The 19,443-nt window shown below is 38.4% G+C and overlaps 2 protein-coding genes across 8 annotated transcripts in view; both read right to left on the reverse strand.

Moving 5' to 3' along the window:
* The window catches only part of tmem44 (transmembrane protein 44), a 43,250-nt gene extending 36,349 nt beyond the window's left edge, over positions 1–6,901 (reverse strand). For 4 of the 7 annotated variants that reach the window (XM_069897034.1, XM_069897033.1, XM_069897032.1 and 1 more), the window contains exon 1: positions 6,552–6,900. In XM_069897034.1, the coding sequence (XP_069753135.1) occupies positions 6,552–6,694 (143 nt within the window). In that variant the 5' untranslated portion in view covers positions 6,695–6,900. Of the gene's footprint in view, positions 1–477; positions 556–6,551 lie in introns of those variants that run through there. The other 3 variants (XM_069897036.1, XM_069897038.1, XM_069897035.1) reach the window with 3 other exon arrangements.
* A 7,701-nt stretch (positions 6,902–14,602) lies between these two features.
* The window catches only part of lsg1 (large 60S subunit nuclear export GTPase 1), a 29,364-nt gene continuing 24,523 nt past the window's right edge, over positions 14,603–19,443 (reverse strand). The window contains exons 12-14 of the mRNA XM_069897039.1: positions 19,341–19,420; positions 17,897–18,073; positions 14,603–17,409 (exon numbers count right to left, since the gene is read on the reverse strand). Coding sequence (XP_069753140.1) covers positions 17,245–17,409; positions 17,897–18,073; positions 19,341–19,420 — 422 coding nt within the window. The 3' untranslated portion in view covers positions 14,603–17,244. The remainder of the gene's footprint in view (positions 17,410–17,896; positions 18,074–19,340; positions 19,421–19,443) is intronic.

Consider the following 19,443-nt stretch of genomic DNA (forward strand, 5'->3'; position numbering starts at 1 on the left):
TCATCAAGAATCCACACCAACCAGGACATCATCAAGAATCCACACCAACCAGGACATCATCAAGAATCCACACCAACCAGGACATCATCAAGAATCCACACCAACCAGGACATCATCAAGAATCCACACCAACCAGGAGATCATCAAGAATCCACACCAACCAGGAGATCATCAAGAATCCACACCAACCAGGACATCATCAAGAATCCACACCAACCAGGACATCATCAAGAATCCACACCAACTAGGACATCATCAAGAATCCACACCAACTAGGACATGCTCTGTTCTCACTGATCCCATCAGTAAAGAGGTAAAAGTGCAATAAGACTCAAACAGTTGCTAAGACTCCACCATCAGACTCCTAAGCCACAAACTAAATCAAAGACTTGTTTAAAGACTCTTACTTTGCACATTATTTATTATTGAATTTTTTTCCTGTAATGAACACTTTGTTTACATTTACTTCATGCTTACATTCCTCCCTTTTGTATACATCTCCATTCTTGGGTACAGATCTTTTATTTTGCACGACTGGTAAGTAGAAATTCTGCCTGCTCCAGAGGAAATAGCATCTCAGGATTGTATGTGATGTCATGTATGTACTCTGACAATAAATCTGAACCTTGTACTATCAACCCAACCCTGTATGACTCACCATCCTCCAGCTGACCCTGTTTTTTTCTCTATTTCTCTTTCCCCTTTGTCTGGCATCTGCCAATCATCTGTCTCTGCCAGTCATCTTCTGTCCTTCATTGTTACACCAGCCTTCTACTGACCCCTGTCCAAATCCTCCCAGCTAACCTCATTATAGTGGTAATATCTTCTAGTAAGTGATAGTTACTGAATCATAATTACAAATCAGGCTGTGCAGACTGAAAGACATGGGTGTGTTTCAGGAAACTATGCGAACAAACAACATTTTGAACTAATGCTGCTTTCTGCAGTCACTCAAGGCAAACGTAGTTTATTTGTTTAAAAACTGTCGCACATGACATGAAATTATTGTACTTAGAAAAGATATACATGGATATCCAGCAGCAAATTAAATATAGAAATTTAAATGCTGATTTTTCACATATCCCAGAACTGGTCTAAGAATTATTTAGTCCAAAAACATGCAGTTGTACTTATTATCATTTCCAATGAAAACAATGAATTAACTGATTTACCAACATGGTTGGATGTTATAAAGAACTATTTTGTTTTAGCACTACTTTTGATGGCAAATGTGACCACAATTCAAAGCAACATTCCAGAATAGCCTACATCTCAGTATTGATCAAAGGTTCTGATCCAAAACTTTGACCCTTTTTTTTAAACCGTTAATGCTGCTTGATCCACTCAGCTCCTCACACAGATTATTTTTTTCATCCCGATTCTTCCATCTTCTGCAGTTTCTCGTGTGTGATCTACAATGGCCATCATTTCTAAAATATTATTTTCTTTGACCATTCCCCATAATGGTTTGTTTTGATCAAGGCAGAAATGTTACCTTGGTGCACTAGTACTTTCATCTCTTCAAATGCTTTCACAGAACCTTTAACAAACAGGACCTCAGTTTACTGTCTTAGACATAGCAGTGCCTCATTGTCAATCCAGCATTCCTTCTGTAATACATTGAAATATTGTCCTTTATTTTGTGTCGGGTTTTTTGATTGTTGCAGCTGCATATATATTATTTGGACAACTGGTAATGGTTCATCTACATCGACAAAATAACAGCTGATATTAAAAATGTCACTATTGTTAGGACAACTATTTGGGCCAAGCAACAGAGTTCATGCATCTCAGAAAACTGTCCTTCCCGGTCAACCTGGCTTCCATATACTATATTTGGAAATGATAATGTTACATAATTTTAACCCAGGTTAACAGTATATTTCTCCAATACACATAAATATAGTAGGGGGAGACTGCATTTTCTTCTTCAAAGCAAAAAGAGTAATTTATCGTCAGTACGTTGTTCAATTGACCCTCCATCATAATTGGTGTTCTCGATGGCTGCTTCATTGTGTGACCAATAGAATAAAGAGAACATGATGCCTATTAATAAAGGGTGTAAAACTAATGGCCTGACTTTTTTTTAAATTAAAACAACAACTCTCCTGCCTCTATTGGCATATCAATGGTTTTTCAAAGAAATTATTTCTATCAATAGAATGAGGAAGAGGAGGTGGATTGTGGAAATAATGATAGAAGGATGATTGTTGAAGGTAACATTGAAGTGTTACTTTCCAACAATTATTCATGAGGTTCAAATAGCATGATGTCATATAAAATCTGTATTCCTTATTAGGCTGGACTTGCTGACCAATGGTAGGAGCACCAGTATTTAATTCTTATCAGTAAACTGGGAACTTCCAGGAATGCAGAGTGGGCTACACCTTCCTCTGCACTGACTGGACAGTGGCGTCAGGAGAAACCAGGGAAGGTTTTTCATCATGGTGCACAAACGTGACAGTTATGTCCCAGTCCTGCATCTTCGACCTGGAACATCTGGCGATTACGTGTTGCCCATTGTACTAGCCAAGAGAGTTCACTGCCATCATCCTGGTTGCAGTGTACATTCTACCCCAAGCTAACGTCAGGCTGGCACTGAAGGGACTGAGCAGTATGGTTAACAGCCGTGAGACTCCACATCCTGATGCCTTCCCGACTTCAATCTGACCTACCTGAAGAAGTCTCTGACAAACCACCACCAACATATCAAATATAAGACCAGGGAAGCCAACACACTGACCACGACACCACCATCATGAAGAATGCCTACCGAGCCAAACCACAACCACACTTCGGCAAGTCTGATCACCTGGCTGCACTTCTACTCCCGGCATTCAAGCAGAGACTGAGGACTGCAGCACCAGTAGTGAAGATGGCGAGGGAGGTGGAGAAGCATCAGCAGGATTGCTTTGAATTGGTGGACTAGAACACATTCAAAAACTCATCCATAGACTAGAATCAAAATTGGAAACAACATCTCCTCATCACTGATCATTAAAGCAGGCAAACCTCAAGGATTTGCGCTTAGCCCACTGCTCTACTTATTATACCCACAACTGTGTGGCCAGGTACAATTCCAATGCCATCTACAAATTTGCCGATGACACCACAGTTGTCAGCAGAATCACAAACTGCAATGAGAAAGCATACAGGAGGGAGATAGATCAGCTCATTGAGTGGTGTCATGCCAACAATTTTGCACAATGTTATCAAAACCAAGGAGAGGATTGTTGTCTCAGGACAAAGTCAGGGGAACACGACTCAGTCCTCAACGAGGGCTCAATAGTGGAGAGAGTCAAGAACTTCAAATTCCGAGGATCTATCCTACAGCCTCCATGTCGATGCAATCACAAAGGCTCGCCAGCAGCTATACTTTGTGAGGTGTTTGAGGAGATTCGGTATGTCATCGAAGACTCTCAAAAACTTCTACAGGTGTACCATGGAGACATTCTGGCTGGTTGCATCAGTGTCTAGTATGGAGGTGCCAACTCTCAGGTCAAGAATAAATTCCAGAGAATTGTTAACTCAGCCTGTGACATCATAGGCACCAGACCCTACTCCATCGAGGACATCTACAAGAGGCAGTGTCCTAAAAAAGCAGCCTCCATCCTCAAAGACCCCACCACCCAGGTCATACCCTCTTCACTCTGCTACCATCAGGAAAAAGGTACAGGAGCCTAAAGATGATCACTCAGCGGCTCAAGGACAGCTTCTTTCCCGCTGCCATCAGATTCCTGAATAATCAATGAACTAAAGACACTGCCTTACTTTTCATATGCTATTTTGATTTTTAAAATTTTTGTAAAAGTAGTTTATATGAATGTTTGTACTATGTTGCTGTCGCAAAACACCAAATTTCATGGGTTGTTTACAACACTAAATTCTGATTCTGAAACAAAGACCGCACCACATTAAGTTCATCAATGAGACCATTCTCACTGAAGTTTTCCAATACTGGATGACTTCAGGGGAATAGATAGACTAGATGTAAATAGACTCCCCTGAGAGCAGGGGAGGTTGGAATAAGAGGGGATAAGTTAAGGGTAAGGGGGCAAATCTTTAGGAGAAATGTTAGAGGATGCTTCTTCACTCAGAGAGTGGTGGCAGAATGGAATGATCTTCCAGAGGAGATAGTTGTGGCGGGGTCCCTTCTGTCGTTTAAGAGAAGGTTGGATGTGTACATGGATGTGAGGGGGTTGGAGGGTTATGAGGGGGGAGCTAGTGGAGTTGTTACAGTGAACCTGTGCGTACTCGAAGGGCCGAGATGGCCTGTTTCCACGCTGTAAACGGTTATATGGCTATATGGACTGTAAGCTATGGAGGCAAAAGTATGTTTGTTTTAAAATTAATTGTTTCACTATATTTATGAGAGTTTAAATTATTTTAGTTACTCTTACTTTACTCAATTTAAAATTAAGTATTTCCTTATTACTTCTGGTGTTCAGAAAAAAATTAAAACTATTTTGAAAGTACATTACTTTTACTATAAACTTTTACTACCAGCACAGTGGTAGTGGGACTTTAGAGCAACCATCAAATCTTTCAGAACATCCCCAGTAGAAATGATGGTGGTTGGGGGATTGTCGTTGTTTTAATTGTAAAAAAATGTCAGGTCATAGTTTTGCTCCTTGAGAGTTTTCAACTGCAAAGGCACATGGAATATCTTCTTTGACTTAATCTGAAAATGCACATCCAGGTGTGAATTGGTTCTCATAGGACAGTGTTGAGGAAATTTGCAAGTGAGAACCTGGGGAAATCTCAGGATTTTCCACAACACAACAATTCTATCAGAGGAACAAAAAATTGCCGACGTTGGAAGCTGAAGCAAATAGCATCAGAGATCTTGTTTGAGTCATAATAATCAATTTAAATAGCTGCCGAATTCAAGATTATCATCATTCTGGGATCAATTCTTCCAAAATGAAAACGATTATTCTGAAAGAAGGGAGAAAGGGCAACACGGTTAGTGCAACGCTGTGACTGCATCAGTGACCAGGGGCCGCTGTCTGTAGGGAACTTGTATATTCTCCCCACGTCAGCATGGGTTTCCTCCAGTTACCTCCCACCCTTCAAAACTTACCGAGGGTGTAGGTCAATTGGGTGTAATTGGCCGGCGCAGGCTTGTGGGCCAGAGAGGCTTTATGCCTGTATGCATAAGTACTTCTTTCTTTCTTTCTTTTTCTTTGGCTTGGCTTCGCAGACGAAGATTCATGGAGGGGTATGTCCACGTCTGCTGCAGGCTCGTTGGTGGATGTGGGACAGGGAGGCACGGTAAGTACAGGTAACAGGTAAATGTTACAATTTGTGTAAATAAGGAAATAGAACTAGAAAAGCCCATTGAAAAGTGGGTGGCCTGAAATATTAATTGGTTCTCTGTCCATGGATGCTGCACGATGTCCTGAGTGTTTCCAGCATTCTAATCACTTCCACAGACAACTGACAGCAAAGGAGAGCAGAATTACATCAGCACTTTTGTTTTCTAATCAAACGGTTTGACACTTCCACAGAGTTGCCCCTGTGAGACAACTGACAGCAAAGGAGAGCAGAATTACATCAAACAGTTTGATCAACATAACCATGTAACCATTTACGGAGCGGAAACAGGCCATGTTGGCCTTTCGAGTCCGCACCGGTTCACTGATTTTTTGATTCAGAACAAGGGAAATAAACAAAAAGGCCAATGAAGCTTGTAAAACTTTTCGATATTGTAAACAGGACCTCTTCCCCTGCCTCACAGCCTATTTATTCATCCACAGATCAGAATGGGAGTTAATGCAACATTTTTCAACATCTGAGCAAGTACTTTCCAGCTCCCCAGAGAGACCTTTCTGATAATTATGCCATATATCAAATCAAATGGTGGTAATAGTTCTCTTCCACAACAGGTTTTGAGTCTAATGAAGCAATGCTTCAGACTTGAGAATGACTTGTGTCCATTCCAGAAAAAAAACTGAGCAAACAAGATCTGGCAGCATCCATGGAGACGGATGGATGGTCATGATTCAGGTTGGGACCCTTGTTCAAGACAGCGTCAAGAAAGGTTTCTGACCCAAAATGTTGACCGTCTATTTCTGCTTAACCAGCTGAGCCCACTGGAGTTGCTGTGTCTGATGCTGCCTCGAGGTGTGGCGCAGACAAATGCCCCATAGGACAAGTGAGCTGTCCTGTTCCTTCCACTACTGACACAGCATCTCTGCGTGCACCCTGATGCGTGGACTTACCCTGGTCAATCCCATCTCAACAGCTCCTTCCCCCTTTGAGCCAGACATTCCCAGGAGACTCGGGAGAAATTTATATGCCTTGCTTTGAAGACTTCAATCCCTCCATCTGATCATTTCTTCTGATTTGAGCGTCTGGAGCCTGAGGTCGGACATGCAATTGACCTGGTGGTGTTGGACTGAGGGCTGTGACAGCGACGGTATTTCTCCCTTCTCCTCCTTGCGGAGATGGCCAAGTATCAACGCTCTCTCTTCCGCCCCGCTCCCATTTTACAGAAGGGATGGGGGTGGTTTTATTCCACAATTTAAAAAAACCCCTATAGGACTTACATGATGTGAGCTATTAGCCAAAGGAGCTGCGATAAACTCCAGAAGGCGACCTGGTCCTGGGTGAAGCACTGGATCCAGTCATTCCAGTCGCACAAGGGAGACGGGCCGGGAGCCGCCGCACGGCTCCCATTGCCTGCTCTCATTCTCCAAGGAGATCTGCGCGGAAACTCACTGCCCCAACACGGGACGGATCCCCGGCTTCATTTCGCCAGCCTCTGCTCGCGATCCCACGCTGGGATGAGCAACTTGCGGCCAAGCACCGAAACCCCGGCCCCCCTCCGAGGCATCGCTGAAGGTGAACGTTGCAGGGCGATCGCTTCCTGCTTGTGTCTGGCATCTGGAGCCGTGACGACAGTCGCTCTCACTCCCAGCAATTCAATGCAAATTGTCGAGGCGGTGTCCCGATCCCCGTGAAACAACTGCACGTTTCCGTTGAGAGCACCGAGGTGGAGTTATTCCCTCTGCCATCGGTGCTCTGTGATGACTAAGGTGGTTATGTGGGTGGAAAGAAGAAAGGTTGAGAACCACCGTTTTAAATGTACCTTATTATGTGCACGGTTTCACGACTCCAAAGGAAAATATTTCAGTAACAATTGGGACTAGACCAGTCTGCTTTCTTCAGACAGTTGCAGGCGCTACACTTTTCGGGACGAATGTCAACCGTGCTCCAAGGAAAGAATCGCTGCCCAGGAGGCAAGGAACTTGTGTCAACTCTTGTGGAGCCCATTTCCCCCAAAGTTGAAATAAAACACGCACCCACTCAAAAGAAAAAAACCCGCCAGAACCCCTCGGAAGGGCGGAGTGGGTTCATTCCTCGCTTCTACTGCCCTCAGTGTGGAGTTTGCTTGCTGTCACAATGGCCGCTTTTCCATGGGCATCCCAGCTAATTGGCTGTGCAGTGATCAGGATTAGGAAGCCCTTTGCCCCATTTCCACCCTTAACTGGGACACTAACTGCTTTTCCACTGAACACTCTCGTCCCCGGGGATCGGAGTGTTCTTCCTTCAACTGGAAAGGTGACTTTCTGCTGTCCCTGTTCCACTGGATTTATCAGCCTCACCGGGGATATGAGTGGGGTAGAGGCAGTTAATCCCCAGCATGAAATTACATCATTTGTTGCCAGTGTTCAGACAATGTCCCTTTTCAATTGGACCCTCACCCAGTAAATTCCCAGTTAATTCCTGGGACAGGATGCCAGGAGAAAAGGGGCTTATAACTGTTCCGAGTATTCTTTTTCTTCTTCTCCCAAGGGTTGGTTAGGTTAATTGGCTCCTGTGACTAACCCCTATTGTTATTCAGTGGGTCTGGAAGAGACCATTGGTTGTAAGGAATTAAGAGGGAGAAGAGGATTGCACTGAAAACTTGCATAGACTTGATGGGTTTCATCACACAGAAATATGAGAAAATGAAACAGCTTTCATGTTTCAAATCAAAGATTGTCCTTCACCACAGGAATAGTGAGGGAAAAAAACGAATCGTTTCCTTTTGTTTCTGTTCAGCTGAAAGATCTTTAACCCTGCTGTGTATTCTAGCACACGGAGACGTGGGGCTTCATACATTCTTCAGGACTAAACTAACGTGGTTCCCTGCAGCTCACATGACATTAGATGCACACAAGCATATATTCACAGCAAACCCAAATCATTGACCTTGTTCCTCTTTTCACAGATAATGCCTAGCCTGTTGAATGCTTCCAGTACTAGCTGGTTTTATCTCCAATTACAGTCACACTCTAGTGATCCAGCACACCACCAGGACTTTGATGGTTCTTGTGAGAAACAGAAGTACCTTCACAGAATTTGCTCGAGACAAAAATTGAGAACAAAGGACTTTTATTATACAACAATGTAAAGTTGGGTGCTTCCCCTTACCCTGGGAAGACACACATACACTGGGGCTCACCCAACTTTTATACATTTCATTTCAGTACAGAGATACCTTCCCCCTAACATTCTTCTGCCTCCTGGGTTGGTTTAGCATTAGGTAATTCTGCCCACGTGGATTCTAACTTCTTATCAGTTTATGTGCCTTCCTGCAAACTTGTTAGCCAGGAAATATCATGTCTTTGTTCTTTACTCATTAATCAATCCTCAAGACTTGCTAAAGCTATCTACTTGCTAACCTGTTTTGAAGATCCTTATTTTATTATACTTTTATAACCCTTCCTCCCATTCCAGCATCCCTTCACCCTGATTTAACCCATACTTCATTTCTAATGAGCACTTGCTTGACTCCTCACATTCCAGCATCCCTTCACCTTAAGTTAGCCCATAATACTTCATTTTTAATTAGCACTTGCTTGACTCCTCACATTCCAGCATCCCTTACAGTTCTCAATAGGCAAATTTTCCATTATGTTGCGGTTATTCCTATTAATACATTTTTAATTCAGAATCTAAACACTGTAGAGGTTGAAAAGCAGAGTGAACACAAATGAGAAGTATTCATTTAAGACCGCACCTATATTCTCTGGTTCCATGCAGATTGTGAGAGTACCTTCACCAGAAGTTCTGCAAGGCTTCCCACCTTCTCAAGGAAAATTAGAATTGAGTATAAGTAATAGACTTGCCAGAATCACCACATCTAATAAAGTGAATAAATAAATGCAAAATCTCCCTTCATTCTAATAGCTATATTCAAATGTACAGTCTTCTTTGAAAAATATTTTTATTGATGTTTACATTATGCACAATTGAATGGTACAGTTATATATTGTATTGTAAAATTCAAAAGAAGTTAAAAAAACCTTATAATTCAGAACCCCTACCACTAAGCAAGGTTAAAAGCTGATACGTGGGAATCAAGTGACAACAACCTGGAGATGGACAGCACAGCACCAAAGCTTTAGAACAACCCAAGTTTTTTAGTTTTAATAGTCCATAAATGGGTCCCACGTCTTTCTGAAGTTAATATTTGACTCTTTAATGGTATATCTTTTTTTTCTAAACTTAAACAAGACATAATATCACTTAACCATTGTGTGTGTGTGTAGGTGGAGTGTTATCTTTCCATTTAATCAAAATTGCATGTCTGACTATCAGTGAAGTAAAAGATAAAATTCAGTTTTGAGTTGGAGTCAGTAAAACATCATCATTTTGGAATGATCCAAATAGAACAACTAAAGGGCAAGGTTCTAAACTGAACTTGAGAATCACCGATAATGTTTAACAAATATCTTTCCAAAAATTTTGTAGAGTTTTAAACAAGTCCAGAACATGTGAACTAAAGAAACATCACTAATTTTACATTTGTCACATAGAGGATTTATATCTGAATAAAAACGAGGCAATTTAACTTTAAATATATGTACTCTATGGACCACTTTAAATTGCAACAAACAGTGTCGTGCACAAAAGGCAGTCGTATTAATTACATTACAAATAGGGTCCAAACCTCATCTGAGAATGAAAGATTCAAATCCTGTTCCCAAGCATTCTTGATTTTAACTAATGAGGCTATTCTTAAATCAAGCAAATTATTATAAATAAGAGGTAGTAAATCTTTATGAAAAAAGTTGTAAATCAAAAAGTATACCAAGGATATTTGTCTCAGGAATTCACGGAAAGTCAGGTATTGAAATGTCTAATTTGTAAATATCTACAAAAAATTGAGAGTTTAGTCAGTTAAATTTCACCACCAATTGTTCAAAGGAAGCAAAACTTTTTTTGAGTAAAAAAAAAGCCTTTAAAATATTTAATACTCAATCTGTGCCAGTCATTACAGTATCTTGCAAAGAAGGTTGAAAAAGATGATTAGATATAATAGGGCTGGCAAGAGAAAAACTCTGAAATCCTAAATTGTGCCCATATTCTCAGACTATGTCTAATTATCGGATTGTCAGTTAGTTTATATAAAGAGGACGAAAAAAAAGTCCTTAGAATTGCCAACGTAGAACTATTGTCAAACCAAGACCATCCGTAAATTGGAGGAGCAACACCTCATTTTCTTTCTGGCCATTCTCCATCCAGATGGCATGAACATTGCCTTCTCTGGTTTGTGCTAGCCCACTCTCTGCTCTCCCTTTTCCTCCAGCTCTCCACCCCCTTTCCCTCTCCATTCACAGAGCCATCCCCCCTCCCCCTGCTCACTAGTGTGCCCTCCCTCCTTTATCCATCTATTACCTCCTGCCTGTGGGATTGTGCTCCTTCCTCTTCCCACCCCCCACTATTTTGTTCAGGCAATTTCCTACATTTTGTTCATATCTTGAAGGGCTCAAGCCCAAAACATTGGCTTGGTTTCTTCATGGTTGCTCTGTTTAGTACACTGTCTGACCTGCTGAGTTTCTCCAGCATTGTTTTATGCTGACGTTTGTGTTTTGCAGCAATAAACTTTTTTTTTGTCTAGAGTAAATCTAATATGATCAATATTTTTACAAATAGCTACCAAATGGAGTCTATAAAAAGTAATAAACAGCAGTTGATGAATTTGGAAATAATTTCCTGCCTTTTTACACAAATATAAATTATGGTGTGTAGTTCCATCCTGGTAATATGTATGGTAATATTTATAAAAATGATAACATAATCCACCTATCAGAGGCAGTTTCATGAGTATCATATGACTCACTGGTAATTTGTACGGTGATTCAGAAGGCTGTAGATTCAAATGAAGACCCAACTCCAGAACTCTGAACTGACTTTTCAGTCCAACCCCAGAACGGAAGGCCTAAAGTAGAATAAAAAGTCTGTTCATGCTTTTAAATATTAAAATACCATGCAAACCGCAGAGCCCACCTCACTGACAAAAGACAAAGGAGGAAAAACCCAACACCCAACCCCAACCAACCAATTTTCCCCTGCAACCGCTGCAACCGTGTCTGCCTGTCCCGCATCGGACTTGTCAGCCACAAACGAGCCTGCATCGGACGTGGACATTTACCCCTCCATAAATCTTCGTCCGCGAAGCCAAGCCAAAGAGAAAAGAAGAAACCAATTGTTGCATAAATGATTCTGAGTGATGGCTGGAAGATTAGAGCATGTATTAAGCCTTATGAAAAATGTGATCACATGGTTTTGTATGCATGGCGCATGCATCCAAAGTACACAGGTATGAAACAGTGATGTCAGTTCTTATGCAAAGAACACAGGATGCTTATCCTGTTAAACTGGTCCATGGAGGAGCAGAATGTGCATTATTCATAGTCAAGCACGTGTGCATTGTGTGTGAGGTGCACTTAAGAATTTGTTTAAATAGGAAGAACCACCACTTTCATCTATTTAATGTGATCCTTGATTGGTTTTACCGTTACTAAATAGAAATGGTGTTCAAGGTGCAGAATGAGCTGAAGACGAAATAGTGAAACTATTGGAGCTATTTTTAAAAAAAATTAGACATACAGCACTGTAACAGGTCAATTCAGCCCTATGAGCTTATGCCACTCAAATTACACCCTACGGTACGTTTTTGAAGGGTAGGAGGAAACGGGAGCCCTCCAAGGAAAACCCATGCAGAATGTAAATTCCTTACAGACAGCATGAGATTCCAACCCAGTCCACTCCTGATCGCTGACACTGTAAAAGCGTTGTGCTAACTGCTCCACCAACCATTACAAAACATAGTGATTACTAGAGCAAATTAGTCTGCTGAAATAGCATTTTTATGATTAAAAAGGAAAATATTCAGCAATAAAGAGAAGATTTCATATTAAAATAACCTTTCAATAGATCATTAATCCATGTATGCTCATTGTTAGATTAACAATGATTATATGCAGCACTCTTCGAGGAAATGCAGGAAAATTTCCTTTGTGCCCTAGACAGAATTTAATTTAAAGAGCAGAAAAGCTGATGAAGATACTTCAGAATTAAAACACAACTTGTGAAGGTTGTCAAGGATGAGGTAAAGCAAAAGGGTGTAATCATTTTAATTAATATTTATAGGACACAACTTAAAAAAAAGTATTTTTATTGAATTTCAGTATTAAGTTTGTACAGTACAATCATGGAATGTGCTACTGGAAAAAGTACTACAAGAATAATTATACATATGAATTCCCAAAGAACAGCTATAATAATAAAGAATGGGCATAATAAATTAAAAATTTTCAAACCCCTGACTATAAGCAAGGTTGATAGTAAATGTTGATGAAACAAAGTAGCTCACTCTGAAGTGGGACAAAACAGTGCCAAAATTCTATATTAACAATGAACCCATAAATTATGATAATAGCCCATGAATGGGCCCAGTAACATTTGGAATCTAATGTTTGAATCATTAATTGCAAATGTAATTTTTTCAAAATTTAAACAGGACATTACGTCCCTTAGCCATTGAACATGAATTGGTTGGGTATTATCTTTCCACAATCAAAATAGCACATCTAGCCAGCAACAAAGTAAAAGATAACATGTGACATTTAATTGGAGTTAGTAAAACATCATCTTCTTCAAGAGTTCCAAACAGAACAGAGCAACTAAGGGATATGCTTCTAATTTTAAATTGAGAATCACCGATGTTTGAAAAACTTCTCTCCCATATTTTTCCAAACTGGGGCACGTCTAGAACATATGGATTAAAGAAGCATCACCTATTTTGCATTTATCTGAATGAGTAAAATAGAGATAATTTGAGTTTAGAAATGTGGGCCTTATGTACCACTTTGAATTGCAACAGACAGTGATGAGCACACAGAGAAGTAGTGTTAACCATTTTGAAAATAGTCTCAAATCTTATTGGAAAGCGAAAGATTCAAATCCTGCTTCCAGGCATTCATAGTTTGGAGTAAAAGGGCATATCTTAGACCAGTCAACTTGTCATAAATAACAGATTTACCAGAAGGTTGTAATCCAAAAAATGTATCAAGAATATTCACCTCAGGAGCCCAAGGAAAACTGGGGATCTGAGATTGAATAAAATGTCTGATTTGTAAATATCTGAAAAAAAATGAGTGTTTGGTAAATTGAATTTTCCAACCAATTGTTCAAAAGATGCAAAACTGTTATCAATAAAAAGGTCTTTAAACTATTTAATATCCGATTGAAACCAATTATTAAAAGCAGAATTCTGCAAGGAAGACTGAAAAAGGTGATTGGACACTATGCAGCTTGCAAGAGAAAAGCCCTGATATCTAAAATACCTTCTGAACTCCACCCATATTCTCAAACTACATTTAATCATCAGATCATCAGTTAAATTATATGAAACAAAGGAAAGGGAGGACCCAAGAAGTGTCAAGATAGAAACAGTTTTGGTAGAATTTAATTCCATTTCTACCCAAGCAGGACGGTCAACTTGATTATGAAATTGTAACAAGAACACAAGGTAACATATATTGACCACCCAATAATAAAATCTGAAATTAGGAAGCACCAAACCATCATTTCTTTTAGGCATTTGCGGATGCGCTTTATTTAAAAGGGGCACTTTCCTTGCCATATATAAGACGATATAAGTGAATTGAGTGAGTCAAAAAATAATTTAGGAAGAAAAATTGGGTCTAGAGCAGTGGCTCTCAACCTTTTTCTTTCCACTCACATCCCACTTTAAGTCATCCTCTGCCATAAGTGCTCTGTAATTAGTAATTATTAATTAGTAATTATTGGGTTTTAAAAAAAGCCATGCATCTGAGATATCCAAGCTTGATAACAAAAAAAGGAATGAATTACAGAAGCAAATTTGCTCAAAGTTTAAAGGATGAACGATCCAAAACAGGGTCTAACTAACAATTAAAGTCTCCATCCAGCACCAATGAGTAAAGACTCAAATCTGGTAGAGCTGTAAAAAAAAAATCAACATTTGAAGCATATATATTGGCGAAAACTACTATTTTATTATATAATTTGCCTGTGACGATAATGTATAAACTATTTTTTATCTGATATAACATTATGATGCACAAAAAGGATGTTTTTGTTAATTAGAGGACCCCCCCCCCCCCACCCCACTGGCTTTAGCATTGAAGGAGGAATGAAATACTTGCCATTTTGATGTAAGATGAGTATAAGTGTTTCTTGTAAAAAAAAATGTCAGATCACAGTTGTTTGACATGTGCAAAGACCTTCCTTTGCTTAATTGTGTTGTTTAATCCTTTCATATTCCAAGAAAGAACTGTGATAAAATTATTCATGGTTTTTAATCAATGTTATGCAGAAAACCAGGCCCGAATTATCACCAAACTTCAGGTGGCCACCTTGAAGCAGTTTACACAGAACTTAAAGCCATAATAATCTTGTAAACTTGACACTTTAAATCAAAATACCCGCCCTCCATCCCAAACAACCAAACTCAGAAGATTGTTGCTGCAACACAGCAATTAGTTCAAATAAAGACATTTTAACCCCAAAATTCTTCTGCTGTAAATTCTAATTATTAGCTCCTTTTTAAAATAAATATTATTAATGTTTCCAAACGATATAAACTTGCATTTAAAGCTACAACCAAAATGAAAGACAAAGAATTTACAATAAAAATTCACACTCAGGACCCTAATGGAAGTGCACTAATGCGGTATTCATTCACCCTTTACCACGGTCAGCTATAGAATAAAATGTGCGCTTAATGTATTGATGTCTCAAATGTTTCTAAGCAATAAGTATCCAAAATAACAAAAAAGTGTGCCATTAATACTAAAAGAGCATTGAATGTATAAATCTCTGTCTATTCCCCATTTAGATTTGCAGGCTCAGTAGAACAGATAACCAAAACACATAAATGTCTAACTTTAAAGTTTCCCACACATAACTTAGACTATATCGTATATATTATTATAACCATTAACCTTATTTCCCACAGTCATCTAATAACCTGAGCACACAAGCACATACGACATTTCATGCGCTATTAATAAGTGACTAAGGTAGCAAATAAGATAAGATAAAATTAATGTATTTAACTTAGTACTTTTATCCAATAAAAATTAATAGAATGAGAAACAAACTTACATAACTATGAACCAAACAAGTACATTATCCTTTCCAATTAACAATAGGAAGAGAGCAGCTGAACTTCACCCAATCAAAAAAACAAAGTTTCACACACCAAATAACAGTTCATGCAAGACTTGATGTGGAAGACAAATCTTCCAAGAATCTTCATGCCTCTTCTACCAAATTCAAAAACCTTGTGACCATCGAAGGATGTGACTCGGAGGCGTGCTGGGTACTTTTATAGTTGAGCCATGACTTTTTTTATATTCTTTACGCAGACTCATCATTTCGGGACAAAGATAGTCTACAAATCTGATCTGTTTTTCACAATATTGAAGAGTTCCTTTCTGACAGGCTTCACGAATTATGAGGTCTTTTATTTGGTTGCAATGAAACTGCAGAATAACCAAACGTGGATGGCATCCCAGAACTGGCTTGGGATGAAAGAGTGGTGAGCTTTGTCGAACTCAGGCTTAGAAGAACTCCTTTCTAAAAACTTCCAAAAGCACCTCTAAAAAGAAGTTGGCCAGTTAACCAGTTTCAGTATTTTCAGCCAAGCCCAAAATTCATATACTGTATTCTGTCTTCTGCTTCTGCTCTCCAAGTCGATAACTTTCAAAGTTATTTAAGATTGTGAGCAGACAATCCCGAGCAGAGTTCCTCTAATTTGTCCTCATGATCATTGACTGTTTCCAAGTCTCACTCCACAGATCCCAGGCATACATCAATTTGTGATAATGACTCAAAACTTTTTCGAATGTAGATTTGATTTCATGTTGACTTTCTTTTACCGTTTCAGTTCTCTCCTGTGGATGGTTGGTTAAAGGATCAGAAATAGAGAGTATAAAGCATTTTGATTGAAATGATAGAAATTTATGAATGGAAGAAATTTTAGTTTCAAAAATGAGCACCTAACTACTGCTACTAACAAATGCAGTTGCCAGCTGGAAGTCTTCAAGGACACTGAACTTTTTAAAGAGAGAATATGTACCATTTTCCAGAAATTACTGATGCTTTTTAAAAATCTTCAAATAATGTGTGTGCAAACTTAACCCCAATGCTTCCCACCTGACCCTGTGCACCTGAATTTACTTCTGCCAGGAAATTATTTTTGCCATTTCTACATTTACAGTTTTGATCAGAGGTATTGGAATTTTCTTTAAAAAATGTTATGCACATCAGGAGCAGGCTAAGATTCTTTGGAGAACAACTCCAATCAGTTCCATTTCTCTCTTTCTTATGCAATGTTTTACTTCTGTCTAGTCGTTGAGTAAAACAGGAAATATTTACCCATTGATTTTGGGTAAACTAATGAATGTTGCTGAGATATGACATTTAGAATCATAATGTCCATAGTGGCTCAGTCCACTAGCATAATACTAGTGTTTAAGCAAGTGAAACTCTATTCCAATGGTATTCACCAAGTACAGAAATTTCTGGAACTGTTCCAGAAAAAAATACAGCTATTATTGGGATTTTTAAAAATCCATATCATTTGTAATAGGTTTGAATTTTTTTGTTATAGTTTCCTCCCTCCATAAACCAAGGACAAATAGTGCATGTCTATTTATTTTGTATAATTTTATTATTAAAATTCACATCCTCAGAAAAGATATCAAGCTTTGCATACAGAATTAACTGTAAATTATAAATGAACTGCACTGAATTACTTGGAGTTACTCTGAACAAGATAAATTTTGTATTTAAAAAAAAGTCATGTACTTAATGCCCAATGAAACCATTGGTCGCAACTTTGCTGCTCATTATATTCTAAATATTATGTTCAGATAATTAAATCTAATAACCAACTATTGATAATAATGATCAAGTTCACTCATCCAGGTGCTTGCAGATTCTCCTTAACTTTTCCTTCTTATTCCTGTTGCCATGCTTCTTCCACGGTTTTCCTCCCACTCCAGTCACTGGTGTTGCTTCATTGCCAACCCTGAATCCCATTGCTGCTTGAGCTCCTTTAGTCAAAGCTCGTACATTCTCCTTTAACAAATAAAGTATGTACATTTTAGTTAGTTGCAAACATTTTATAAATATATTATCTGTTCATGCTCTGCTGTATACAAGAATGAACAAAAATTACAAAATTTATTTTGAGGTTGATGTTGTGAGGATCCCACGTGCCTTTATCCTAATTTTTTAAAATGAATACAAATGTAGTCAAAGCCTATTACAACCTTTAAGTATCTTGGGTTCAAAATTACAGATATGTTTCTAAGGAAATGTTTTCCTTATTACATAATCCTTTGTAAACCTGATTTTACGTTCAGGTTTGTACATGTATTTTTTTTTTAATTTTGTGAAATACAATTAATAAAGAAACAGTACATAAAATATATAGGACATGTATTTTACTTGATTAATCCCAGCTTTACAATCATGCCTTGTATTATCCATATGAGTTCTTGTCATTTACAATCCATTCATTAAAAAAATTCAACTGTGCATACTGCCCATTGTGTTTCTTTACCTGATGAAAGAAGTTTTTATCAACATCATTTTCAATTCTTTTTGCTTTATTTTGCTTCCCTTTGAGCTTTGTGCTATTTTTGTCACAGGTAACAATATGCTCTTCAAACCTAAAATGGTGGTCTTGGAAATTAACAGGATCGATACCTGGTGGAGGATGGGAGTACAACAACTTGCCCTGAAGTTACAGAAGAAAATAGTTTATTATTATACCACTATGTAACAAGTAATAATACAAAATAAAAGCACGCTGGGTTATCATTTGGAGTAAGATTGAATAGTTGGGAAAATCTGCAGGTCCAATAATGCCAAACCTCTAGGCTGCTGGACTATCAGCGTTTTACTGTAATTATGTAATCTGTTAAACGCTATTTTATCCTCAGTAGTCTAAACTCACTGTTGAGCACAGCATACTTCAGTTAGAGATAATGATATCATAAACGTTCATTATTGAGGAGATGGGACGAGGATCCTAGTCAACACACTTCAGCATGTTTTTATTGGGGTGAAGGGCTGCTTCTATGCCACAAATATATTATATAATGAACTTTTCCCATCTGCCAAGGATAGATGCACAGAAGGCGATAAGAAGTGTATTTTAATTTTATCTTATATGGCCTATCACATCTGTGTTGACTCTTTGAAAATCAGTTCTATTAACCCCATTCACTTGTTCTTTCTTCATACACGTGCATTGCCTCACTTTCAAGTGTACATCCATTTATTTGTGATTTTTTTAAAAAAAACATTGTTTCTATGTTGTTCATTCCAGATCATTACCAACGACATAGATCTATTTTTTTTTTCCTCTCTCCACTCTTGCTCTTTTGTCATCTATTTCAAATCATCCGGTTAATATCCTTCTGTAAGAAGCAATTTGCCTTTTCTGTATCAAAGACCTTTACGATCATGATCCCTTTCAACATTCTTGTCAAATTTCCTGATGCCTTCAAAGACTGTAGAAGAGCACCAGGATTCTGTGTAATTAATTTATACATTTCCTCTTTTTTTTTAAATTTTAAGTGCATCACCTCATATTCAGTTTGATAATGAAATTTTATTATTGTGGCTCCTAATGAAGTCAGATACCATCACCTCACATTTCCAAGTGCTATAATTTCTATAAAATGAAATATTCTGTCCTGTAAACCAAAATCCAGATTATTAATATATATCAAAAATACAATGGTTTTATCACCAACAACTGAAATGAAGAATGGGGTGGCACTCCCAATTTGATAATTACATCAACTACATTTTGATGTGATATGTGACCTTTTGATATGACCTTCCTGAAGGTGCAAGATATCACAATTACATCAGTACACTAGTATACCATAGCAATTTATTAAATAATTGACTGGAAGATGCAGAGGGAAGGTATCTATTTGCCAATATTCATTCATCACAAAAAAAAACATTATTAAAACAGTCTGTTTACTCACGGTTACATAATCTTTCAAAATGTATCTAGCTGTTCTAGGTTGGTCTGGTTGTCCATGTGATGTCATAAAACCTCTCATGTCTGTATTAAACAAGACATTCGGT

Source organism: Narcine bancroftii, chromosome 9 (genome assembly GCF_036971445.1).
Source record: "Narcine bancroftii isolate sNarBan1 chromosome 9, sNarBan1.hap1, whole genome shotgun sequence".
Classification (NCBI taxonomy): Eukaryota; Metazoa; Chordata; class Chondrichthyes; order Torpediniformes; family Narcinidae; genus Narcine; species Narcine bancroftii.